This window comes from Pseudophryne corroboree, chromosome 1, assembly GCF_028390025.1.
Source record: "Pseudophryne corroboree isolate aPseCor3 chromosome 1, aPseCor3.hap2, whole genome shotgun sequence".
NCBI lineage: Eukaryota > Metazoa > Chordata > Amphibia > Anura > Myobatrachidae > Pseudophryne > Pseudophryne corroboree.
In genome coordinates this window covers 749,508,974-749,536,790 of record NC_086444.1, presented here as the reverse complement: position 1 = coordinate 749,536,790, position 27,817 = coordinate 749,508,974, and the positions used below count along the sequence as shown (strand labels likewise).

At 45.3% G+C, this 27,817-nt stretch overlaps 1 protein-coding gene across 1 annotated transcript in view; it reads right to left on the bottom strand.

The window, feature by feature from the left end:
- Window positions 1-27,817, bottom strand: part of BTC (betacellulin) — a 220,491-nt gene that overhangs the window by 48,335 nt on the left and 144,339 nt on the right. The window contains exon 2 of the mRNA XM_063916815.1: window positions 22,443-22,541. Coding sequence (XP_063772885.1) covers window positions 22,443-22,541 — 99 coding nt within the window. The remainder of the gene's footprint in view (window positions 1-22,442; window positions 22,542-27,817) is intronic.

The window sequence follows — 27,817 nt, the reverse complement described above, 5'->3', positions numbered from 1 at the left end:
ACCATGGAGTCTTTACCAAAGCTTCAGTACGGGCGGGAGAGTGCGGATGACCCTGCAGCACCGATTGACCAAACTTTAGGTCCTCATCGGCCAAGGTGTCAAACGTGTAGAACTTAGCAAATGTGTTTGACCCTGACCAAGTAGCTGCTCTGCAAAGTTGTAATGCCGAGACCCCCCGGGCAGCTGCCCAGGATGAGCCCACCTTCCTAGTGGAGTGGGCCTTTACCGACGTCGGTAACGGCAATCCAGCCATAGTATGAGCTTGCTGAATCGTATTTCTAAACCAACGTGCAATAGTCTGCTTGGAAGCAGGACAGCCAATCTTGTTGTGATCATACAGGACAAACAGAGCCTCTGTTTTCCGTATACGAGCTGTTCTAGCAACATAGATTTTCAAAGCTCTAACCACATCTAGAGACTTTGAATCAGTGAATGTGTCAGTAACTACTGGCACCACAATAGGTTGGTTTATGTGAAAAGCAGAAACCACCTATGGTAGAAAATGTTGGCGAGTTCGCAACTCTGCCCTATCTTCATGGAAAATCAGGTAAGGGCTTTTATGAGACAAGGCCCCCAATTTAGACACCCGCCTTGCGGATGCCAATGCCAAAAGCATCACCACTTTCCAAGTGAGAAACTTCAACTCTATCTTTTGTAGAGGCTCAAACCAATCCGATTGAAGGAACTGCAATACCACGTTAAGGTCCCATGGTGCCACTGGAGGCACGAATGGAGGCTGGATGTGCAGAACCCCTTTCACGAAGGTCTGAACCTCTGGAAGAGAGGCCAATTGTTTTTGGAAGAACACTGACAAGGCCGAAATCTGGACCTTGATTGATCCCAATCGTAGGCCCGTCTCCACGCCATCCTGCAAAAAATGCAGAAAACGTCCTAAGTGAAACTCTTCCGTAGAAGCTTTCTTGCATTCACACCAAGACACATATTTTCTCCAAATACGGTGGTAATGTTTTGACGTTACTCCCTTTCTGGCCTGAATAAGGGTGGGGATGACCTCCTTAGGAATACCCTTCCTGGCTATGCTGAAGATCTGGGTACCAAGCCCTTCTTGGCCACTCTGGGGCAATGAAGATTGCTTGAACCCTTGTCTTTCTTATGATCCTGAGTACTTTTGGGATCAGCGGAAGTGGAGGGAAAACATTCACTGACAGAAACACCCACTGGGTCACCAGTGCATCCACTGCTACTGCTTGAGGGTCTCTCGACCTGGTACAGTATCTTTGAAGCTTCTTGTTGAGACGAGACGCCATCATGTCTATTTGAGGAACTCCCCAAAGACTTGTCACCTCTGCAAAGACTTCTTGGTGTAGGCCCCACTCTCCTGGATGTCTGCTGAGGAAGTCTGCTACCCAGTTGTCTACTCCCGGAATGAATATTGCCGACAGAGCTTGTAGATGTTTTTCTGCCCAGCGGAGGATTTTTGTCGCCTCTGCCATTGCCGCTCTGCTTTTCGTTCCGCCCTGCCTGTTTATGTATGCGACTGCTGTTACATTGTCCGCCTGGATCTGCACGGGATGGTCTTGAAGAAGATGTACCGCTTGTTGAAGGACGTTGTAAATGACTCTTAGCTCCAGAACGTTTATGTGAAGACAGGCTTCCTGTTGTGACCAACGTCTATGAAAGTTTTCTCCCTGAGAGACTGCTCCCCAGCCTCGGAGACTTGCATCCGTGGTTACTAGGACCCAGTCCTGAATCCCGAACCTGCGTCCCTCTAGCAGATGAGAGTTGTGCAACCACCACAGGAGCGAAATCCTGGTTTTTGACGACAGGATTATCTTTCTGTGCATGTGTAGGTGTGACCCCGACCACTTGTCCAACAGGTCCCACTGGAATACTCTGGCATGGAACCTGCCAAACTGTATGGCCTCGTAGGCCGCCACCATCTTCCCCAACAACCGAATGCACTGATGGATCGACACACTTGATGGTTTCAATATCTGTTTTACCATTTTCTGGATTTCCAGAGCCTTTTCCAGCGGAAGAAATACTCTCTGAACTTCTTTGTCCAGAATCATCCAGAGGAAAGACAACCTTGTCGTCGGTACCAACTGTGTCTTTGGGTAATTTATGATCCACCCGTGTTGTTGGAGTATTGACAGGGAGAGGGATATGTTTTGTAATAACTGCTCCCTGGATCTCGCCTCAGGAGGTCGTCCAGATAAGGGATTATACTGACTCCTTTCTGACGAAGGAGGACCATCATCTCCGCCATCACCTTGGTGAATACCCTCAGCGCCGTGGAGAGACCGAAAGGTAACGTCTGGAATTGGTAATGGCAATCCTGAATCGCGAATCTCAGATAAGCTTGGTGAGGAGGATAAATGGCAACATGCAGGTAAGCATCCTTTATGTCCACCGACACCAAGTAGTCCCCCTCCTACAGACTGGCAATCACCGCCAGAAGTGATTCCATCTTGAACTTGAACCCTTTCAGGAAGAAATTCAGATCTTTTAGATTTAGGATCGGTCTGACCGAGCCGTCCAGCTTCGGAACAACAAAGAGGCTTGAATAAAAACCCCGCCCTTGTTGTGACAACGGTACCAGGACTATGACCTGGTCTTGACATAATTTTTGGATTGCCACTGTTACTGCTTCTCTCTCTGGCAGAAAAGCTGGCATGGTCGATTTGAAAAATCGGCATGTGGGAACGTCCTGAAACTCTAGTTTGTATCCCTGGGATACTATTTTCAACACTCAGGGGTCCAGGCCAGACAGAATCCAACCTTGGCTGAAAAGTTTGAGACGTGCCCCCACCCGAGCGGCCTCCCGCAAAGGGGTTCCAGCGTCATGCTGGGGATTTGGCAGAAGTAGGGGTAGACTTCTGCTCTTGGGAACCTGGTGTGGGCTTCTTTCCCCTTCCCCTTCCCCTACCTGCAAAGAAGGGGGAACCTCTCGCCTTTTTGTATTTACTGGGCCGAAAGGACTGCATTTGCGGGTGATAGGTCTTTTTTGCCGGTGCAGGCGCACAGGGCAAAAATGTTGACTTACCTGCGGTAGCCGCAGAGACTGACGCATCCAGGCCATCGCCAAATAAGGCCTCACCTTTATATGGGAGAGCCTCCCTGTTTATTTTGGAATCTGCATCCGTGTTCCACTGGCAAATCCATAACGCCCGCCTAGCCGATACTGCCATGGTAGCGGCTTGTGAACTCAAGAGTCCAATATCCTTCATTGCTTCCAGCATGTAGGCGGCAGCGTCCTTGATATTCCCTAACCTAAGGAGTATCTCATCTTTATCAATCGTGTAAATTTCTGATGACACGCTTTCTGACCATTTTTCAATAGCGCGACTCACCCATGCGCAGGCAATAGTGGGCCTGAGCAGTGTACCATTGGTAACATAAATGGATTTCAATGTCGTTTCCATTTTGCAGTCTGCCGGCTCTTTAAGAGAAGCCGTGCCAGGAGCAGGGAGAATTCCTTCTTTGTCAACCTGGAAAGTGCACTGTCTAACACAGGGGGTGACTCCCATTTTTTCCTGTCTTCAACCGGGAAAGGATAAGCTATGTGAATCCTTTTGGGAATACGAAATTTTTATCAGGATTCACCCACATCGCTTCAAACAGAGCATTTAGTTCGTGTGAAGGAGGGAATATGACTTTGGATTTCTTTTCTTTACATAAATAAGCTTTCTCCTGAGGTACAGGAGTGCTTTCTGTAACCTCCAACACGTCCTTTATAGCCACAATCATATATTGTATACTTTTTGCCAATTTATGATCTATCTCTCTGGATTCTCTATTGTCGACACAAGAATCAGAATCCGTGTCGGTATCAGTGTTTAAAACATTTGCAAATGGTCTCTTATGTGACCCAGAGGGGCCGCCCGCATAAGGAATAACAGCATCCTGAAAAATCACATCTTCCACAGATTTTCTCCAGCATGCAGCCTTAGATTCAGATTTATCTAATCTACGGTTAATCAGATGCATACTGTCACGTAGCTCTTTCACCCATGCAGGCTCTTGGTGTGCCGGTAGCGCCACCACATTACAACTCTGTGTCCCTAAAATGGCTTCCTCCATGGAGGAACTCCCTGCCTCAGACATGCCTCACACGTGTACACCACACTCACAGACACACTGGGACTTATTTTGGGGACAGACCCACAGTAAAATCTGTCAGAGGGACACAGGATAGGAGCAGCCAGTTCACAAACCCAGCGCCAGTATTGCCTGTGAACACAGTATGTCCACAGCCCAAAAGCGCTTTTAAATAGTAATATACACTATCAAATGCACCACAATCGCTTTGTGCCCCCCCTTTATAGCACCCTGTACTTGTCAGAAGTGGAGTAGAGGACCAGCGTGTTCTCTGCATCCTGAGGAGAGAGAGAAAATGGCGCTGAGTAGTGTGCTGGCTGCCTGAGGAAGAAGCTCCGCCCCCACAATGGCACGTCCTTACACTCAGTATATTGACTAATTATTTATACTGGCGGGGGTAGGGCTGTGCCAGGGGCATCTTATGCCCCCTTTTAGCCAGTTTGAGGTATTTTTCTTGCTGCCCAGGGCGCCCCCACGCCCTGCACCCTGCAGTGCCTGTGTGTGTGAGCAGCAATGGTGCGCTGCGCTCCCGCCAGCCACGCCGCACCTCTCTTCTGACTTCTGGCTCTGTGAGGGGGGTGACGGCGTGCTGTGGGAGTGAGCATCTAGACACGGCTAGAGTTCAGTTCCCTTCAGGAGCTAATGGTGTCCTGTCAGCCAGAAGCAGAGCCATGAAACTCTGAGGAAGTTGGTTCTGCTTCTGCCCCCTCAGTCCACGAAGCAGGGAGTCTAATGCCAGCAGATCTCCCTGAAAATAAAAAACCTAACATAAGTCTTTTCAGGGAAACTCAGTAGAGCTCCTCAGAGTGCATCCAGTCGACCTGGGCACATTTCTAAAACTGGGGTCTGGAGGAGCGGCATAGAGGGAGGAGCCAGTTCACACTCAATGAAAAGTCTTTAGAGTGCCCATGTCTCCTGTGGATCCCGTCTATACCCCATGGTCTTGATGTCATCCCCAGCATCCTCTAGGACGTATGAGAAATACATTTGACATTTTATGGTAGCTGTGTGATGTGAATTAGACGGACGAATTACAGATGGGTAATGTTTATGCTATGGTTCTCTGATCCATGTCCAATTTAGGACCTACACCATAGGGTTTTCTTGCTCCTGCTGCGTACCTCCCAATCTTGGTCTTAAAGAATGAATTATCTAGAGAGCATTTAGCTGTCATCCATAACAGTAACATCAACTTGAATGTTCACTGCTTTTAAAAAAAATAGCTTTTAAGTATGGGGAATTTGTATTTTAATTAATAATAATAAATGTTATGTTTTAAACTTACAATTTTCTTCTATTGAGTGCGTTACAAAAGGGTCTTTCTTTTTTCTCGAAAGATTTTGATTTGGGTGGGTTATATTGTTTCTGTGCAGGGTAAATACTGGCTGCTTTATTTTTACACTGCAATTTAGATTTAAATTTGAACACACCCCACCCAAATCTTAACTCTCTCTGCACATGTTACATCTGCCCCACCTGCAGTGCACATGCTCTTGCCCAGTTGTATGCTTTATTGGTTAGCTTACAAACCTGAATAAGGCCCTGTATGCTTACTGTGCACAGCACCAAAGTGTTTTATATCCATGACATATATTATGTTAGCCCACTTGATTTCTCCTTAATACTTTTTCTGTATGCCCACCATGCCTAGTCCATGGTTTTAATAACTTTTTTGTCATTGGTAAATATAAATCTATATGTCACTTGATGCCACTCCCATTTTTCTTGTGACATACTACTGTATTTATCACTTTTGTGCACACATATACATTGTATGCCACTGGTACGTGCATTGCAGCCTAGAAATGCATAGGGCTTGTTTATCGTAAAATCCAGTTCACTATGTTGCTAAGACATCTCAAAAATATTGAGAGAATCAATAAATACGTATTTCAGAAAAAAAGTAAAATAGTCTTTTTAAAACTTTTTGTGGGAATGGGAAAAAGCGAGCCCGCACCCGGATTTGGCCATGCCAAAAATACATAAATTGCAGTATTTAGTGGCTCTCTATTATTGTGGTTAGCCGACACATGCGGCGGGATGTAATGGCATCCGAGTTTGCCGGAGATGCGGGATGCCATCTGAACTTGGTGGTTTTGTTTTTTGTTTTAAAGCGCCACTCATCTTCTAGGCTTGGTTTTGCCTTGTAAATAACTACCACTTTAATATAAATGACTGCCACTTTAAAAAAAAGTCAGAGTTTGGCCAGCATCCCGCACCTCCAGCAAACTCAGACGCCATTACTACCCGCCGCTGGTGTCTAATCACCACTAACAAATAACAAATGGCTTTCCCACAAGCTTTGTTTTTGTGTGCAAAAGCAGACCCCACCCATACTGTAGGTTTTTATGGGGGCTGCCTAAATAAAATGTAGCAAGCTCCGGAAAGCATAGCTTTCCAGGACCTGACCCTTACAGATATCTTTTGATGATGTTAGCCAGTGTGGCCCAATATGCAGACTGTTTTGTAAGATCCAAAAGGAACTTATACTTAACATGTCTAATGCATGTCTAACATGTCTAATGCTGATCTGATCATATTCCCACCCTCCAGGATAACCTCACCTACCACAATTTCATTATCTATTGATGATACAACTATATCCTCTAGAGGGAGAATTGGAGAGGTCCAAGAACAGAACCATGGGGGAGACCTATAGTTAGTAAAAGTGGGGGGAGGTGTAGTCATAAGAGGAGACAGAGAAGGAATGGTCAGAGAGGTAGGAGGACAGCCAGTAGAGGGTAGTATCATGCAGACCAAGGTAGTGAAGGATCTGCAGAAGAGGAGGGTGGTCCACAGTGTCAAAAGCATAAGAGGTCAATGAGAATAAACAGAGAGTGGTGGCCCTTGGACTTGGCAGCATGGAGGTAATTTCAGACTTTAGTGAGGGCAGTTTCAGTGGAAAGGAGAGGATGGAAGCCAGACTGAAATGGGTCAAGCAGGGAGTGGGAGGAAAGAAAGGCAGTCAAGTGGTTGTAGACAATATGCTCAAGGAGTTTGGAGGCAAAATGGAGGAAAGAGATGGATCGGTAGTTGGAGAGAGTGTTAGGATCAAGGGTAGTTTTTTTAAGCATGAGGTAAAAAGGGGCATGCTTGAAGGCAGAGTGGACATTGCCTGATGAGAGGGAGAGATTGAGGAGGTGGGCAAGACTGGAACAGACAGAAGGAGAGAGGTAGCGGAGGAGGAGGGAGGGAATAGGGTCAAGTGTGGATGTGGAGGGGTGGGGAATACTGTGTAAAGAGAAGTCAGAGTTGGTAAGAGGGATGGGAATGCGGTGTTCATGGAAAAGAGGGTCGAGTTGCTGAGGATCTGGTGGATGATGTCTTGATGTATGGAGTCAATTTTGGATGTGAAGTACTGTAGGTGGCAAAGTCAAGTGTAGAGAGTGAATCGAGGCAGAGGAAGTCAGAGGAGAAAGTTGACAGTGGCAAAGAGATGCCAGGGTTTCAAGAGTTGGAGTAGATGAGGTTCTTGAAATACTTTACAAAGGAACGGACAGCACCTAAGGATGAGAGTATAGATTTTTAAAATGGAGGAAGTCTGCTTTAGAGCATGATTTCCTCCATTGTCGCTCAGTGGTTTGGGAAAGTTTTTGCAGATATCTGGAATTTGGAATGCCAGGGTTCACTTATAAATTAACAGCTTTGTAAAAGCAGGGGATATTGCTATAAAAATTTGTAATTACTGTCAACTAGCAAGGTTGTGTGGGCAGTAAGGCTTTCAGTTATGCAAACTTTATGGCTACATGCTGCTGGCTGAAGTGTGTTTGGCACAAGCCACATTAGAAGAGGAATAACGTAGCATATTTTCAGTGACATCACAGAAGGTGGTGCTGAGGTAAAGAGTAATTCTAAAAAACAATGTGAAAATATTCTTAGGTGTTATTCTTTTGGGGGATATAGTTATGTGAGCGGCGGTCAGGAGACCGGAGGTCACAATACCTCCCCCTACATCCCACACCCTGTGAATCTCGACAGTCGGCATGCCAACTAGCAGGGACTATTCCCACCCATAGAGTGGGAATAAACCTGTGGCGAGCACAGCTTGTCACCGAACCCACAAGGGTCTTGTTGCCCGACTCACGCTGGTCATCTCGATCCCGGCATCGGTATGGTGACCGGTGGTCTCCAGAATGGCAGTCACGCTTGCGCAACCCCTTTTGGGTATCTAATTGAAAAAAGTTCTACTTTTGCCACTCAATTTTGATAGCTGTCATAAAACGCCATATGTCATTTTTTTTATATATATTTCATATCTAAAGCACTGTTTATATTAAATATAAAATATAATAATTGTGTCCTTGTTACTATCGATGTGCTAACCATTTGAATGCCAGGGTTCAAAGTAGTATTATTTAACTATGTTAACCCATTCAATACTAGGGTATAAAGTGTTGCCTGACTAAAATCAACTTCTTCTTCTATTATTATTATTATTATTATTATCATCATCATCAAAATTCTCTAAAACATCTAGTGAACCTTCCACTGGGTATTAGTAATTTCTTACACACCTATGTCCATGCCGGCAATCTTTAGTCTTACAGCCTTGAATTCCATCAGGAAATAAAATAAAGAACCATATATACAATGTATTACTGTTCCTTGCAGAGTTCTGCCATAAATGATAAGCCAGGAGGCCTGAGGCTACTAACCAATATGAAATGGCTTCGCTCTGATTGGTCACAGCATGAGAAATCCTACTTCATTAATTAACATTTTACATTGTTCTAAGGGGGCGGGGGACTTTAAAATCTAAAAACTCCATTCTATATAATATTTGTATGGATCCAACAATCGGAGCATCTGAATTACTCATTGTATATACACTCACGTCAGTTCTATTAAGTTATTCTTGCGGCCAGCTGCACGTTTCCACCTCTGTTCGGTAATAGACATATGTCTATTTAATAGTATTTATTTTGTTTAGAAATCAACTCGCATATGTTTTGGGATTCCTGTTTCATATTTAATGCACTCAATGAGACGCAGTCACCACTAATAGTGCCAAAAGTAAAACTTGGCATATCTCCCCACTGTTTATTTTATTTGTCAAAAGAGAACAAAGAGAACATGCATAAGAATTCTCCCCTTGAGACTTTCACCTAGGCTCCTCTATGTACTGTATTTGCCGTATTAGAACAACCCTCTTTGTGTATAATATAGTATATAAATTAATACTGTTTATCTAAATCTACAGTATTTGTTTGATGGTTGAATTTATGTTATATGCTCCTGCCTTTTAGTGCTAGAATGCTCAAGATATTTGGCTGATACTATGGCAATACTATGATGCCACAATTGTTGATTTGATGCTACTTTCTTGGTTTTGAACCCTATGAATTCTGGAATGACTCTTCTTCATTGGTACTGATTAGTACACACACATTGGTTGATTTAAAAAGTAGTGACTGTCGCATATGCCCACCTGCTTTCCTGTAGGTACATATGTTTTCACATCATTTTCCCCTTGTCAGATATGGCATATTGTATTCTTGCACCCAGGACCACTAAATCATAAGGTGCCCCTGTGACTACACACTGTGCTAGGTTTTCTGTAAATCATGTACATACTGTTCTGTGAAAACAAGCTGTTCTTTGTTAGCCACCTTCAGCAGTCACCCACCTTCAGCAGTTATACTATGACATACAGGGAGACATGAACTACACAGTGAAAAGGAGAAGTGAGCCAGTGGAGAAGTTGCCCATGGTAACCAATCAGCATTGAAGTAACATTTATAATCTGCATACTATAAAATTATACAGAGCTGCTGATTGGTTGCCATAGGCAACTTCTCCACTGGCTCACTTCTCCACTTTTATCACTGCTTAGTACATGTCCCCCATAGTGAGGGAGGGGCCACAGTGGCGTAACAACAAGGGTGGAGTAAGTAGGACAGGTGCCATGGGCACAAAACCAGTGGCAGGTGCTAGTCAGGGATTACATTCAGGTTTGGAAGTGGCCCGCATGACCACAGGGGGGCCCGCTGTGTTAGCCCCACATACAGCTCCTATTTAGGGAGGGGTATTACCAGACATAATGGGTTCCAGTCTATAGATAGACAGTTAAAAGATAGTCATTAGGTAGACACCTTATGGTCGACAGTCAAAAGTCAGACAGGGTCAAAGGTCAGACAGGGTCAAAAGTCAGACAGTCAAAAGTCAGACAGGGTCATCAGTCAGACACACAAAAAATACATATTTTTTTTTTTCTGTGCTTTTTACAAATTTTGCCTCATTTACTATCCATGTCACAAAGTACTACCTTTTAGTAAAGTTGTGGCGAGCGAAGCGAGACACCGAGCCCAAAGCGTGGCGAGCGTAGCGAGCCCGCGAGGGGACACATTTCACCAAATTTGGGTTAAAAATGTTTAAAAACAAAAAAATAAGATTTTACTCACCGGTAAATCTATTTCTCGTAGTCCGTAGTGGATGCTGGGACTCCGTAAGGACCATGGGGAATAGCGGCTCCGCAGGAGACTGGGCACAACTAAAGAAAGCTTTAGGACTACCTGGTGTGCACTGGCTCCTCCCACTATGACCCTCCTCCAGACCTCAGTTAGGATACTGTGCCCGGAAGAGCTGACACAATAAGGAAGGATTTTGAATCCCGGGTAAGACTCATACCAGCCACACCAATCACACCGTATAACTCGTGATACTATACCCAGTTAACAGTATGAAATATAACTGAGCCTCTCAACAGATGGCTCAACAATAACCCTTTAGATAGGCAATAACTATAAACAAGTATTGCAGACAATCCGCACTTGGGATGGGCGCCCAGCATCCACTACGGACTACGAGAAATAGATTTACCGGTGAGTAAAATCTTATTTTCTCTGACGTCCTAAGTGGATGCTGGGACTCCGTAAGGACCATGGGGATTATACCAAAGCTCCCAAACGGGCGGGAGAGTGCGGATGACTCTGCAGCACCGAATGAGCAAACTCTAGGTCCTCCTCAGCCAGGGTATCAAACTTGTAGACTCTTGCAAAAATGTTTGAACCCGACCAAGTAACAGCTCGGCAAAGTTGTAAAGCCGAGACCCCTCGGGCAGCCGCCCAAGAAGAGCCCACTTTCCTCGTGGAATGGGCTTTTACAGACTTAGGGTGCGGCAGTCCAGCCGCAGAATGTGCAAGTTGAATCGTGCTACAGATCCAGCGAGCAATAGTCTGCTTAGAAGCAGGAGCACCCAGCTTGTTGGGTGCATACAGGATAAATAGCGAGTCAGTTTTCCTGACTCCAGCCGTCCTGGAAACATATACTTTTCAGGGCCCTGACTACGTCCAGTAACTTGGAATCCTCCAAGTCCCAAGTAGCCGCAGGCACCACAATAGGTTGGTTCACATGAAAAACTGATACCACCTTAGGAAGGAATTGGGAACGAGTCCTCAATTCCGCCTTATCCATATAAAATACAGATAAGGGCTTTTGTATGACAAAGCCGCCAATTCTGATACACGCCTGGCCGACGCCAAGGCCCACAGCATGACCACTTTCCACGTGAGGTATTGTAGCTCCACGGATTTAAGTGGCTCAACCCAATGCGACTTCAGGAAATCCAACACCACGTTGAGATCCCACGGTGCCACTTGAGGCACAAACGGGGGCTGACTATGCAGCCCTCCCTTAACAAAAGCCTGAACTTCAGGCAGTGAAGCCAGTTCTATTTTGGAAGAAAATCGATAGAGTCGAAATCTGGACCTTAATGGAACCCAATTTTAGGCCCATAGTCACCTCTGACTGTAGGAAGTGCAGAAATCGACCTAGCTGAAATTCCTCCTTTGGGGCCTTCCTGGCCTCACAGCACGCAACATATTTCCGCCATATGCGGTGATAATGGTTTGCGTTCACTTCTTTCCTAGCTTTAAATAGCGTAGGGATAACTTCCTCCGGAATGCCCTTTTCCTTCAGGATCCGGCGTTCAACCGCCATGCCGTCAAACGCAGCCGCGGTACGTCTTGGAACAGACAGGCCCCCTGCTGCAGCAGGTCCTGTCTGAGCGGCAGAGGCCATGGGTCCTCTGAGATCATTTCTTGGAGTTCTGGGTACCAAGCTCTTCTTGGCCAACCCGGAACAATGAGTATAGTTCTTACTCCTCTCCTTCTTATTATTCTCATTACCCTGGGTAAGAGAGGCAGAGAAGGGAACACATACACCGACTGGTACACCCACGGTGTTACCAGAGCGTCCACAGCTATCGCCTGAGGGTCCCTTGACCTGGCGCAATATCTTTGTAGCTTTTTGTTGAGGCGGGACGCCATCATGTCCACCTGTGGCCTTTCCCAACGGTGTACAATCATTTGGAAGACTTCTGGATGAAGTCCCCACTCTCCCGGGTGGAGGTCGTGTCTTCTGAGAAAGTCTGCTTCTCAGTTGTCCACTCCGGGAATGAACACTGCTGACAGTGCTAACACATGATTTTCCGCCCATCTGAGAATCCTTGTGGCTTCTGCCATCGCCATCCTGCTTCTTGTGCCGCCCTGTCGGTTTACATGAGCGACCGCCGTGATGTTGTCTGACTGGATCAGCACCGGCCGGTGTTGAAGCAGGGGTCTAGCCTGACTTAGGGCATTGTAAATGGCCCTTAGTTCCAGAATATTTATGTGTAGGGAAGTCTCCTGACTTTTCCATAGCCTTGGAAGTTTCTTCCCTGTGTGACTGCCCCCCAGCCTCGAAGGCTGGCATCCGTGGTCACCAGGACCCAGTCCTGTATGCCGAATCTGCGGCCCCCTAGAAGATGAGCACTCTGCAGCCACCACAACAGCGACACCCTGGCCCTTGGAGACAGGGTTATCCGCCGATGCATCTGAAGATGCGACCCGGACCACTTGTCCAACAGATCCCACTGGAAGATCCTTGCATGGGACCTGGCGAATGGAATTTCTTTGTAAGAAGCTACCATCTTTCCCAGGGCTCGCGTGCATTGATGCACCGACACCTGTATTTGTATTAGGAGGTCTCTGTCTAGAGACGACAACTCCTTGGACTTCTCCTCCGGGAGAAACCCTTTTTATCCTATTCTGTGTCCAGAACCATACCCAGGAACAGTAGACGCGTCGTAGGAACCAGCTGCGACTTTGGAATATTCAGAATCCAGCCGTGCTTTTGTAGCACTTCCCGAGATAGTGCTACTCCGCCGAACAACTGCTCCCTGGACCTCGCCTTTATAAGGAGATCGTCCAAGTACGGGATAATTATTTCGGCCATTACCTTGGTAAATACCTCGGTGCCGGGGACAGACCAACGGCAACGTCTGGAATTGGTAATGACAATCCTGTACCACAATTTTGAGGTACTCCTGGTGAAGAGGGTAAATAGGGACATGCAGGTAAGCATCCTTGATGTCCAGTGATACCATGAAATTCTCCAGGCTTGCAATAATCGCCCTGAGCGATTCCATTTTGAACTTGAACCTTCGTATATAAGTGTTCAAGGATTTCAATTTTAGAATGGGTCTCACCGAACCGTCTGGTTTCGGTACCACAACATTTTGGAATAGTAACCCCGGCCTTGTTGAAGGAGGGGTACCTTGATTTCACCTGCTGGAAGTACAGCTTGTGAATTGCTGCCAGTACTACCTTTCTCCGAGGGCAGCAGGCAAGGCTGATGTGAGGTAACGGCGAGGGGGAGTCGCCTCGAACTCCAGCCTGTATCCCTGTGATACTACTTGCAGAACCTAGGGATCCACCTGTGGGCAAGCCCACTGGTCCCTGAAGTTCCCGAGACGCGCCCCCACCGCACCTGTCTCCACCTGTGGAGCCCCAGCGTCATGCGGTGGACTCAGAGGAAGCGGGGGAAGATTTTTGATCCTGGGAACTGGCTGTCTGGTGCAGCTTTTTCCTTCTTCCCTTGTCTCTGTGCAGAAAGGAAGCGCCTTTGACCCGCTTGCTTTTCTGAAGCCGAAAGGACTGTACCTGAAAATACGGTGCTTTCTTAGGCTGTGAGGAAACCTGAGGTAAAAAATTTTCTTCCCAGCTGTTGCTGTGGATACGAGGTCCCAGAGACCATCCCCAAACAATTCCTCACCCTTATAAGGCAGAATCTCCATGTGCCTTTTAAAGGCAGCATCACCTGTCCACTGCCGGGTTTCTAATACCCTCCTGGCAGAATGGACATTGCATTAATTCTGGATGCCAGCCGGCAAATATCCCTCTGTGCATCCTTCATATACAAGACGACGTCTTTAATATGCTCTATGTTAGCAAAATATTATCCCTGTCTAGGGTATTAATATTATCTGACAGGGTATCAGACCACGCTGCAGCAGCACTATTTATGCTGAGGCAATTGCAGGTCTCAGTATAGAACCTGAGTGTGTATATACAGACTTCAGGATAGCCTCCTGCTTTTTATCAGCAGGCTCCGTCAAGGTGGCCGTATCCTAAGACGGCAGTGCCACCTTTTTTGACAAACGTGTGAGCGCCTTATCCACCATAGGGGATATCTCCCAACGTGACCTATCCTCTGGCGGGAAAGGGTACGCCATCAGTAACTTTTTAGAAATTACCAGTTTCTTATCGGGGGAACCCATGCTTCTTTACACACTTCATTCACTCATCTGATGGGGGAACAAAACACTGGCTGCTTTTTCTCCCCAAAAATAAAACCCCTTTTATGTGGTACTTGGGTTCATGTCAGAAATGTGTAACACATTTTTCATTGCCGAGATCATGTAACGGATGTTCCTAGTGGATTGTGTATATATCTCAACCTCGTCGACACTGGAGTCAGACTCCGTGTCGACATCTGTGTCTGCCATCTGAGGTAACGGGCGTTTTTTGAGCCCCTGATGGCCTTTGAGACGCCTGGGCAGGCGCGGGCTGAGAAGCCGGCTGTCCCACAGCTGTTACGTCATCCAGCCTTTTATGTAAGGAGTTGACATTGTCGGTTAATACCTTCCACCTATCCATCCACTCTGGTGTCGGCCCCACAGGGGGCGACATTCTATTTATCGGCCTCTGCTCCGCCTCCACGTAACCTTCCTCATCCAACATGTCGACACAGCCGTACCGACACACCGCACACACACACAGGGAATGCTCTGACTGAGGACAGGACCCCACAAAGTCCTTTGGGGAGACAGAGAGAGAGTATGCCAGCACACACCAGAGCGCTATATAATGCAGGGATTAACACTATAACTGAGTGATTTTTCCCCCAATAGCTGCTTGTATACATATATTGCGCCTAAATTTAGTGCCCCCCTCTCTCTTTTTAACCCTTTGAGCCTGAAAACTACAGGGGAGAGCCTGGAGAGCTGTCTTCCGGAGAAGCCCCGCCCCTTTTTCAACTGACTTTCTCCCGCTTTTTCTGGAATACTGGCAGGGGGAGCTGTCTTCCAGCTGCACTGTGAAGAAAAAATGGCGCCAGTGTGCTGAGGGAGATAGCCCCGCCCCTTTTTCGGCTGACTTTTCTCACGCTTTTTTATGGATTCTGGCAGGGGTAATTTATCACATATATAGCCCTGGGACTATATATTGTGATGATTTGCCAGCCAAGGTGTCTTATATTGCCCTCAGGGCGCCCCCTCCCCAGCGCCCTGCACCCATCAGTGACCGGAGTGTGAGGTGTGCATGAGGAGCAATGGCGCACAGCTGCAGTGCTGTGCGCTACCTTGTTGAAGACAGAAGTCTTCTGCCGCCGATTTTCCGGAACACTTCTTACTTCTGGCTCTGTAAGGGGGGCGGCGGCGCGGCTCCGGGAACGAACACCAAGGTCGGGTCCTGCGGTCGATCCCTCTGGAGCTAATGGTGTCCAGTAGCCTAAGAAGCCCAAACTACCACCTGTTAGGTAGGTTTGCTTCTTCTCCCCTTAGTCCCTCGCTGCAGTGAGTCTGTTGCCAGCAGATCTCACTGTAAAATAAAAAACCTAAATATACTTTCTTTCTAGGAGCTCAGGAGAGCCCCTAGTGTGCATACAGCTCAGCCGGGCACAAGATTCTAACTGAGGTCTGGAGGAGGGTCATAGTGGGAGGAGCCAGTGCACACCAGGTAGTCCTAAAGCTTTCTTTAGTTGTGCCCAGTCTCCTGCGGAGCCGCTATTCCCCATGGTCCTTACGGAGTCCCAGCATCCACTTAGGACGTCAGAGAAATATTTTTTTTTTGTGTGTCTGACTTATGACCCTGTCTGACTTTTGACCCTGTCTAACTTTTGACCCTGTCTGACTCATGACCCTGTCTGACTTTTGACCCTGTCTGACTTTTGACCCTGTCTGACTTTTGACTGTCGACCATACGGTGTCTACCTAATGACTGTTTATCTTTTAACTGTGTATGTGCTATACCACACCCGTAGCGTGCATGTACATGGGCACATGCGTGTATTCGCACCCATGGCACATAGGCATTGCATTGTCTAGTCGCGGGTGTGAATAGTCACATCTGGGAGCACCTAGTCGCTGCCACGATGTATGCGCATGTACGTAGGAGTGGGCACCGTAAGGAAAATACAAAGTAGGTGGATAACAATACAGCTCTGTCACGCCAATAGCTGATGTCTGCTGTAAACTGAGATGCCAGTTTACAGCAGACATCAGATAACCGGGGTCAAGGAGCAGGAATCTTATGAGCAGATGATTGGGGTCATGGAGGAGCGCAGCGGGTCACCGATCACCGGACCCTGGAGCTGCAGAAAGTGATTTGTTTTGTTTTTACAGTGATCAGCCCGTGGTCTTATTAGACATACATGGCTGATCACAGGAGCCGGCTCCCGACTCTGCTCTGCCTGTCAGAGCGGAGAAGTAACCAGGGAACTGTGGACAACCCCACTCAGGATGGTGTTATTATCGCAGGGCTACCGCTGATATTTTTCACAATTTAGTTTTAGTAAATCTGAGCAGATCGCATTTCACATTACTAGTAAGCGATATGCTTACTACAAAAAAATGTGAATGAAAGGGTTTGGACTGGAGTAGTTTTACGAAAACTGCTCCAAAAGCCCCTAAACACTGTACACGTCAGTGAAACTAAAATAACGTGAAAAGGATGTGCAAACACCTGTTTAACATTATTTTAGTAAAAATAATATTGAAAAATAGGGCTGTGAGTCATTATGCTGTATCCGTAACTTTTTTAAATATGAGGATTTATGCACTCAAAAATATATATTATAAGAACGTTAGGGATATTTGAAATTTCTGGCAGAAATGGTTTGTATTTCCGGGGCTTATTCAGCATTAGTTGCAGTTTTCCTGTCAATTAGGCAGAGGCGATCGCATCTCACACTGGGGCAGATGTATTAAGCCTGGAGAAATGATAAAGCAGTGATAAAACAGTGATATGGAAGGTGATAACGAACCAGCCAATCAGCTCCTAACTCTCATTTTTTAAACCCGTAATGACTGGCTGGTGCATTATAACCTTCCACTATTACTACTTTATCACTTCTCCAGGCTTAATACATCTGTCTCTGTGTACATACGTGCAGTACGGCTCCTGCGCGTGTGCACTTGGCATAAATACTTCAGTATGAGATCGTATCAATGATTCGATCCATACTGAATATGGCACCAACAACAAACACAGTACGCCAACAAAGAGACAATCCTTTTCTTTACACTGTTGTTCTCTATCTTTATTGTCTATGGCAGCATTCCCTGTTGACAGATGAAGAATTATTCTATAATATTAAAATTGGGGCTCTTATATGAAAAATTACAGTAGCAATTGACTGACTAGTGCAGAAGACATCCCTTTTCCTCTTTCCCTTAATTCAGAATCACTTCCAACAACAAACAATGTGCAACTTTACTACATTTAGGATGTGTCAGATTAGATTTTGTACATGTTTGAGCAAGTTGGGGATATTAAATGTAAAAGACATGGGGGTATATTTACTAATATTCGTGTTTTAGCCGTTTTTGAGGGTGTTTGAACTCGAATGGTATCGGGTGCATTTTACTGCAACTTTTTGAATCCTGATACGATCATTTACTAAGCTGCCGAGTTTGCAACATTCGTCTTTTCCGATGTCAATGTGATTCGTAATGTCAGGCAGTGTTTTACGGGAGTGATGAGTAAAACACTGCCTGACAAAACACAAGGAATCCCGGCCGGATCTGTGAGATCTGTGCAGGGCTTCATTGTGCACCTTTAAAAAAAATGTTAAAGTGTTAAAAATCAAGAAAAAAATTGCATGGGGTCCCCCCTCCTAAGCAAAACCAGCCTCGGGCTCTTTGAGCCGTTCCTGGTTGAAAAGATATGGGGGAAAAATTGACAGGGGTTCCCCCATATTTTAACAACCAGCACCGGGCTCTGCGCCTGGTCCTTGTGCCAAAAATACGGGGGACAAAAAGCGTAGGGGTCCCCCGTATTTTTAACACCAGCACCGGGCTCCACTAGTCAGAGATATAATGCCACAGCCGGGGGACACTTTTATATAGGTCCCTGCGGCCCTGGCATTAAATCACTAACTAGTCACCCCTTAAATCAAGGGGTCCCCCCCTCCAGCCAACCAAGGGCCAGGAGTGAAGCCCGAGGCTGTCCCCCCCATCCAAGGGCTGCGGATGGGGGGCTGATAGCCATGTGTAAAAATAAGAATATTGCTTTTTGTAGCAGTACTACAAGTCCCAGCAAGCTCCTGATTGCCTGTGCGCTCCTGAGCTGTCACTCAGGCTGCACACGGCAGAGATACAATGTACACCATGTATCCAATGGTGGGAACTTTGCAGTCAGCGGTTGACCCCGAGTAACCTCAACCGCTGACCGCAAAGTTCCCACCATTGGATACAATGGTGCGCCTATGCGCTACATTGTATCTCTGCCGTGTGCAGCCTGAGTGACAGCTCAGGAGCGCACAGGCAATCAGGAGAGTGCCACGACGTGGTGCTCCCTGATTGGCTGAAGGGACCCTCTGTGACAGGAGTCACGGGGGGTCTTGGCAGTCGAGGAAAGGGGTCAAATGTGTAAACATGGGACCCCTTTCAGTGCGTGGTTCGGGTTTTTCGGTTTGTTTTTTTGCCAAGTACGTGGATTACTAGCTCAGAAGAGGACCGATCTACACTGGATTGTGTGAGTATAATTTTATTTTCAGGTACCCCATGGATTCTACTTGGAGAAGTGGACCGAGCCACGTGTAAACATAGGTAAGTATGTGTGAATGTAGGTGTGCATGTATGTAATAAAGTTTTACTTTCAAGGTGTGAGTTCTGTTTTTATTTGGGTATTTTTTTTGTAGTAGTACTACAGGTACCAGCGGGCCCGTTTTTCAACCGCATGCTAGTACTTGTGGTTCTCCAAGTACCAGCTTGCAGGGGATGCTTGCTGGGACTTGTAGTACTGCTACAAAAAACAATATTCTTATTTTTACACATGGCTATCAGCCCCCCATCCGCAGCCCTTGGATGGGGGGGGACAGCCTCGGGCTTCACCCCTGGCCCTTGGGTGGCTGGAGGGGGGGACCCCTTGATTTAAGGGGTCCCCACTCCTTCAGGGTACCCCGGCCAGAGGTGACTAGTTAGTGATTTAATGCCAGGGCCGCAGGGACCTATATAAAAGTGTCCCCCGGCTGTGGCATTATCTCTCTGACTAGTAGAGCCGGGTGCTGGTGTTAAAAATACGGGGGACCCCTACGCTTTTTGTCCCCTGTATTTTTGGCACCAGGACCAGGCGCAGAGCCCGGTGCTGGTTGTTAAAATATGGGGGATCCCCAGTCAATTTTTTCCCCATATTTTTGCAACCAGGACCAGCTCAAAGAGCCCAAGGCTGGTTGTGCTTAGGAGGGGGGACCCCACGCAATTTTTTTTTAAAGTTAGTTACACTAAACGACCCTTTCCCATAGATAACCATGCACAGATCTCACTGATCCGTGCATGATTATCCAAACTCGCCAGGAAAAAGCAGGTCTATTTTTTTGCTGCTTTTTTTAACGAATCGCAAAAAAAAACACCCGCACTTGAGCATTCAGAGACTAACACCCAAATACGAATTAATAGTGAATACCCGTGTTGTATGAAATAACAGCCGCATTTGACCGATGGTCTATTCATTCATATTTCTGAATTTAGCCTTGAAAACCATTACGAATAGCCCAAACACTGCCGAGATTTGTGCTTAGTGAATTCCCGTGTTGGGACTTAGAAAAAAAAACACAAATCGGTCAAACTCGGATTATTAGTAAATATAGGCCCTGGAGTTGGCTAATGCTCTAGTAATGGTAAGTAATAGCATAAAGGCCCATATCCACGGGCCGATTTGGGGAGAGATGTGTGCTGAGAGGTTCGCTCAGCACACATCTCTCCCCCCGCTCAGCACAGTGCGATGTGTGCTGACTGAGCGTGCGGGGGGAGACGGGGGCCCGCTCATTTCACCCAGTGGGTGAAGTGAGCGACCTGCTAGATTGCAAAACAGTATAGTTAGCGTGTGTTCCAGAACAGGCGCTCAGCAGCTATGGTATAGCAGACCTCATGAGATGTCACCACATCTCCAAAACAACAAATACTACCACAAAATCAGAGATCTGTGTTTATAACCACAGCGCTTTAACACAAAATTATAGAAATAAAAATCATAACGTCCCTTAATTTTGTGTTAAAGCGCTGTGGTTATAAACACAGATCTCTGATTTTGTGGTAGGACCTGCTAGATTGGCCTGCATGCAGGCCAATCTAGCACCAGCGATAGCGATGCGCGGGGCTGCGCATCGCTATCGCTGTGGGGGGTACACACGGAGTGATCGCTGCTTAAAATCTAGTCAGACTGTGAATCGCTTTCAACATGAGAGTCAATTTTGGACACTCCCACATGCCCACATGCAAATATTTTCCTTTTGTACTGTACATTCTGATCACAAACTTGCATCCACTTCTAAATGAACACCCGCATTCTGCATGTCAAATGTACATTTTTCAAATATTTCTCATTTGAAAATAAAATATATGTCATTAATGAAAGTTGTAGTGTTTAAGTTAAAGGTTTAAGTCTAAAACAACATACTATATAGTAGAAACGGGTTGTGTACGATCATGTTAAAAGGTGTCAGGAGCGTTTTGTCCACAGGTTTCTAGATAAGAGAATGTGGCTGTCTCTTTTAAATATATTTTAAATAAAAATATTCACAATTAACAAACCCCCTCTGTGGCCAGTGTTGCCCTCCTTATGCAGCACGCATGGGGCCTGATTATGAGTCGGAGGAATTCTGTGCGTGGTCACAAATAGCAAGTGTTTGCATACAGGGCATGTGCAGATGCGTATGTTTGTCATATCCGGAAGGAACTTGGCTGCATCTGTCTTTCCATGAAAATGGGCATTTAATGTGTCAACTGATCAGCAACAAGGCATGTGCATGGAACACCCTGTATTATGGAAGTATCATGGGTGTATCTAAAGCTCAATGCTTACGAGTAAGGGAAGCCTGTTTCATACGGATCCCTTACACCTAGCATACTAGCAGGGGCGGTTTAAGAGAGGAGGAGGCCCGTGTGCAGCCTTCTGCTTCAGGGGCCCCCTCCTCTCTGACTGACGCACAGGTATTTTAATACTTACCTCTCCTGGGTCCCCCGGCGGTGCCATCCCTCTCCGCAGCGCAATAAAGTCTGAGAACAGACTCTATTACGCATGCGCAAACCTCCGGGAACACGGCGCGGCGGCCATTTTCCCGAAGATTTTGCAAATGCGCATGCGCGAAACTCCAGAAAAATGGCCGCCGTGCCATCTTTCCGGAGTTTTCAGCAAGCGCAATAGAGTTAGTTCCCCCTAGTGTTCAAACTCTATTACGCTTCTGATAAGGGATGGCTCCATCGGGGGACTCCAGAGAGATAAGTATTAAACAAATGGGTGCAGTGTGTGCGGGGTGGGCCCCCCTGAACCCTGGGGGCCCGTGTGCCTCACACACACTGCACCCATTATAGATACACCAATGCATACTAGTGATGTCAGCTGCATCATTTGGTGTACAATCGACGGGCATCCTAGCTTCCTGCTTGCAGATGCACGGACCCCATATTAGCCCTACGGATTCTTGTGTATCATAAGGTAGCAAATCAGGCTTCTGCAGCTACCTGCAACTACAGCCACTTTGCATATGTGACTCGGAATCAGCCCCATGGAGGTTACTTCGCAGACTCCATACCCTCCAACTATACCTTTTTGGAAGTCACAGTACCTTTTTTTTATGGTCTGTACCGAGTTTTGGCTCTCCAAACTTCCATTGCAAGTATAGGAAAAGGGGCATGGACACGCCCCTTTACCCGTGGTCACGCCCCCTTTTCGAATTTGTACCGATTTTTATGTGTAAAATGTTGGAGGGTATGAGACTCATCTGCTATTATATTAGGATGCATTGCTGTGTTCTGTATAAATCTATACAATCAAAACAATCAGTTTACAGTGATTTCTATAAGACTATAATATGATCACAAAATACTTTCATTCCTTTACCTGAGCAGTTTTCTACATATTCAGGGCATGGAAAACTTTTAGTTTCAGGCTGTGCTGTTGAATTTCCATCCGACCTTACACATGGGAAAACGGTCAGACCTTTCAATAAAACACAGCAGAAAAAACATATGACTTCTTTACTAAATGTTATCACAAGATGCAGCAAGCAATGTAAGTGAATGAGTTCGGTATTGGATGCATACATTATACAGCATTAGCCTAACTCAACACCAATTTTACTAATGTCAAAGTCAATGCATTATTGAAGTTTTCCATACTAAGAGTTTCATTACGAAGCAATAGATTGTAAAATATGGTGCTTATGCCCAATATTTAAAACAGCAATACTTTTACTAGTGTGTCTTGCTAGTAAAAGCATTACCCTTTTAAATATCAAAGATAAATACCAAACAAAACAGATTTTTAATCTATTTAACACACAGTGCGCTTAAGAAATAGTGATATTAATACATCCCTTTTTAGAGGAAATACAGAGGATTTTCACACTCTGGATCCTTCTTCTGATGGTAAATGTCTGGTGTGGTAACTCCGATATGAAAAAATAAAACAAACAACAACCAATGTGTAGTATGTTCTGAATCTTCAAGAACAATTAAGAGTAGAGGTATAGAATTTAGTGCTAGGAACTATTCAAGGGTGACCCCACTCACACAGAGAGTAGAGAAAGTATGCACATCAAGGTATCTTTCACCGGATAGTGCCCTGGTCCCTTTAATAGTCCAATCTGGTGTCTATCACTCTCTAGGGTGCAGGCCAATTAGGTGATGTCAACAGAGGATTAAATTCCTTACAATATTAGAGAAGACACAGGAGTGTGATGGCCAGTACTCACTGGCCGATGCGGGAGAGATGTGTGCTGAGCGAACCGCTCAGCACACATCTCTCCCGCCGCTCAGCACAGCGTGATGTGTGCTGAGCGTGCGGGGTGAGACAGGGGGGGGCGCTCATTTCACCCAGCGGGTGAAATGAGCAACCCGCTAGATTGGCCTGCACGGCAGGCCAATCTAGCACCAGCGATAGCGATGCGCGGGGCTGCGCATCGCTATCGCTGTGAGGGGTACACACGGAGCGATCAGGCTTAAAATCTAAGCAATCTAGTCAGATTGCTTAGATTTTAAGCAGCGATCGCTCTGTGAGTACCCCCCTTAAGTAGCTTCATACAATCCAATTGATCTATTTTTATTGTTTTTTAACTGTATGTTTTTGAGGTTTGTCCACTTTGATTTTGCTTACACATTTTTGCATGTGGTCATTGTATTATGACTTTTTATGGAATTTTATGGATTTTTTTTTAATCCAATAAAATTGTTAATATTTATGGTATCATCACGGATCTGAGTGCTTCAGTCCTTTTTGCAAAGAACTTTATTGGCTGTACGGACAATGGCCCTCATTCCGAGTCGTTCGCTCGGTATATTTCATCGCATCGCAGTGAAATTCCGCTTAGTACGCATGCGCAATATTCGCACTGCGACTGCGCCAAGTAATTTAACAATGAAGATAGTATTTTTACTCACGGCTTTTTCTTCGCTCCGGCGATCGTAATGTGATTGACAGGAAATGGGTGTTACTGGGCGGAAACACGGCGTTTTATGGGCGTGTGGTTGAAAACGCTACCGTTTCCGGAAAAAACGCAGGAGTGGCTGGAGAAACGGAGGAGTGGCTGGGCGAACGCTGGGTGGAGTTACCACACCAGACATTTACAATCAGAAGAAGGATCCGGAGTGTGAAAATCCTCTGTATTTCCTCTAAAAAGGGATGTATTAATATCACTATTTCTTAAGCGCACTGTGTGTTAAATAGGTTCAAAATCTGTTTTGTTTGATATAAACATCCTAGTGATATTTGGTGGACCCCCTTCCTTCAAAGTAAAGCATTCATTACCTTCAAACCCAGAAATAAAGACACGGAGACTTGAATTTTGGCAGAAAAATTGCTAGCTATTTATTTGACCCTAACCAATAGCAAACCTGTAATAGAAAATTTTATTAAGATGCCGATCCAGCCGGCATATGGTGGCAGCAAAAAGAACAGCTCTATTAACCTAAATTAACCGTAAAATACTAAAAACTCGAAACCATCCTAATTTTACTACAACTATCAAAAACCGGTAATAGGTGACAACTCAACCCCCAAAGTGACTACCCACCCTGATGGGTGCCCTGCCGCTGCCTTCCCGGACGGGTGGTCAAGCGGCCAATAAGTCGATGGAGGTGAGTGCACCTAAACCACACCAAACTGTAAAACACTACAGCTTACCATACAAATACAAACTGCCGTTCTTTTCCGCCAATAACTAGCCAACGATAAAACCAGCCAACAATTTAACGCCAAGGCACCACGTGCCAGAATTTCTGACCACAGGGGCGGGAGGGTGGGAAGGCAAATCACCACCAGAGAGATCTAAAATGGCCTCACCTTCCCTATATATATTAAACCCTCCCCTTCAAAAAAGGCTGTACTTTCCTCACAGCTAGGTCCACCCCTCACCAGATGTTTAACTCTTTCCTTTCCTATGCAGTCAATTCTCTCTCCTTCTGTTTAAATGTGGTGACATTTATTCTTTGGGCCTGACCACCTGAGCTGCTTTGCGCCACATTGGCACAGTCTCCTAAAAAATTTATATCTTCATCAAAGATAAATACGTTCAGAGGCACCTGATTTTTCAGCCTGGCGTTTTTTATAAAAACAACTAAAAATGTTAAATGTTTTTTTGCATCAGAACTGTCTGTGTTAATAATCTACTTCCAACATCATTCTTATTCACCACTGCCTGTTTGCCCAGTCATTTTTCAGTAGAAGTTACTACCGTGAATAATTTACGTACAGTCGCAATAAATATTGTCCATAAATAAAGAAAATGCATATTTACATACTTAAGCGTCCTCTGATATTCCAAATAGTTTATTTATTTATTCCCATGTGCAGGATTTTGTGTGAAAGATGATGATGAGCAAATTTAACTCAGGGGAGATTGCAAATGACTAGGAATGGATGTGTCGTAGTTTTGAGTTTAAATGTGTGAGCAAAAGCGTGCAATCAACTCCTAGGGGTAAATTCACTAAGATGGGAGTTCTATTTAAGATGGGATGTTGCCCATAGCAACCAATCATATTCTATTTCTCATTTACCCAGCACCTTCTAGAAGATAACACCTGGAATCTGATTGGTTGCTATGGGCAACATCCCATCTTAAATAGAACTCCCATCTTAGTAAATTTACCCCCTAGAATATAGAAAAATCCCCAAGTTCATAGACACACACTGTCAAATGAAAAATAGATTTCACAATACTATTATTATCATCCTATATTTTTACAGTGCCAAGGCATTGGTAAAGTGGTTATGGTGCCCATCATTTTCTTATAAGTACTACAGTAACAGCAGAAGAAGCAGGTTGGTCAGTGAGGTACAGTAATGGTTTAGGTAGATGGAATTCTAACAGACACACATCTTATATCAGGTCAGGCAATGAAGGGAGTCTGGATGCAGGTTCTGTCCCTTAGAAGGAAATCCACAGGCCAACGATGACAGGAAGGGATACTGCAATTTTCCCAAAGAAATCCATAGGTTGTAGGTCTTAGATGAATTGCGTTTTTATCATCCTCTAGAAGAATTATCTCAATCCAACACCACCCACCCCCTTCTCTCCCTTTTGTTTCACGAGGTAAAAATATTCATCCATATAATTATACTCCCCTCTCCAGAGTCCCGAATCGGTGCAGAAATCACCTGGAAAATGGCACAACGACCAGTCTTACCCAGAGATTTGCAGAGTTTAGAAGTCACTGGAAACAGGGCGCGGACTCAATGCTAAATATGTAATAAATCTGATTCAACAACTGGATGATGCATTGTTTCAGGAAAGGGTGGCACTGTGAAACCCATGAGCTGTATCCCACAGAATTGGGATTGAGATTGTTCAGCATACAGTGCTCTGGTAAACCGCAACAGATTTAGCATTTGCAGCCAATGGCGTACTCCTGCTTACACTACGGGTGAAACGTACAATATCATATTCACAGTTAAGGCATAATGTGCAGAATACCCCTGTTACTTACTGTATATATATGTTCTAAGATGACCATCATGCAGTTTAAGGGAATGGTACAGTAATATGAAGGTAGCATGGGAGTTCATAATGAATAAATATCCACATAATATAGTGATAGCACTGGCTAGCTTGCTATTCATGACATCATAAACCTGGACAGAAGACCTACAGATGAGCAAGATACATGGTTAAAGGTTTAAACATATTAAATTGCCAAATTCCAAAAAGTGCATCCTATCTTTTTCAATTCAGACTGGGGGATCAATACTTTTGATCCTATTCCAGGGCAGGACAGTCGTGAGATATGACCTGCTAAAGGGCACCTCTTTAATGCTGCACATACCAGAGCATGCAGAATCATAAGGTCTTTTTAAGGAGAGGAACAGGAATAGGGGAGGTCCTGCACTTTCAAAATGCTTGGTACGCCCATAGGGGTTGTGGCATATCCCTGTGGGACATGGTTATGGCCATATATGCATACAGTATATGCCAAGTTTTTTTATTATGTAATGCACTGTTTATGAGAAGTATTTTATCTCATATTTATAATAAAATATTTGTGGGTTATACCCTGAAAACATCCATTTTCCAGTGGTACAAAGTGATCGCACTACGGATCACTTTACTTCTACACATTGCAGGGACAGGCAACTGGCTGTGAAAATTGTCAAAGCTTTCTGATGCTTAATTTGTCACAATAAGTTTGTGTTTTATTTTACTGACATGCACACATGTTCCTGTAGGTCCTGGCTGCCAAAGCATGCTGGTGCTTGTACCAGGATAGGCAACCAACACTCAATGTCTGCCAAGGTTTGCTGGTTCTTGTAGTTTCATAAATGTACATTATTAGCCTGATACTGTGCACAAATTGGCCATTATTGCTTTTTTGCATTGTGTGCATGGAAATAAATGAGTATCTTCAGCACTTAGTTTGATACTCATCATTATAAAGGTGCACCAGTCTATTCTTGAAACTGGTGAATTTAGTCTTCTCCTACAGTACCTCATTCATCTGTGTATCATTGTATTTTGCCTCACGTGTGTTCTTGACAACAGTTTTTACATACCTTGTCTATTATGTACTGTGTTATCACAATATTATTACAATATTATTATTTACTAGCTGATGTGCCTAGTTTCAACCAGCCGAAGTTTTGCTGGGCGAGAACATTTTACCTTTTTCACCCCCTTAGGAGTCGAATTTTGAAAATTCCCTGATTAGTGGATGGCTGCAAATAACAGGGGAGCACAGGGAGAGTTCAACAACTGTCATATTTTCCAGAGCACAGTGGTGATGCAT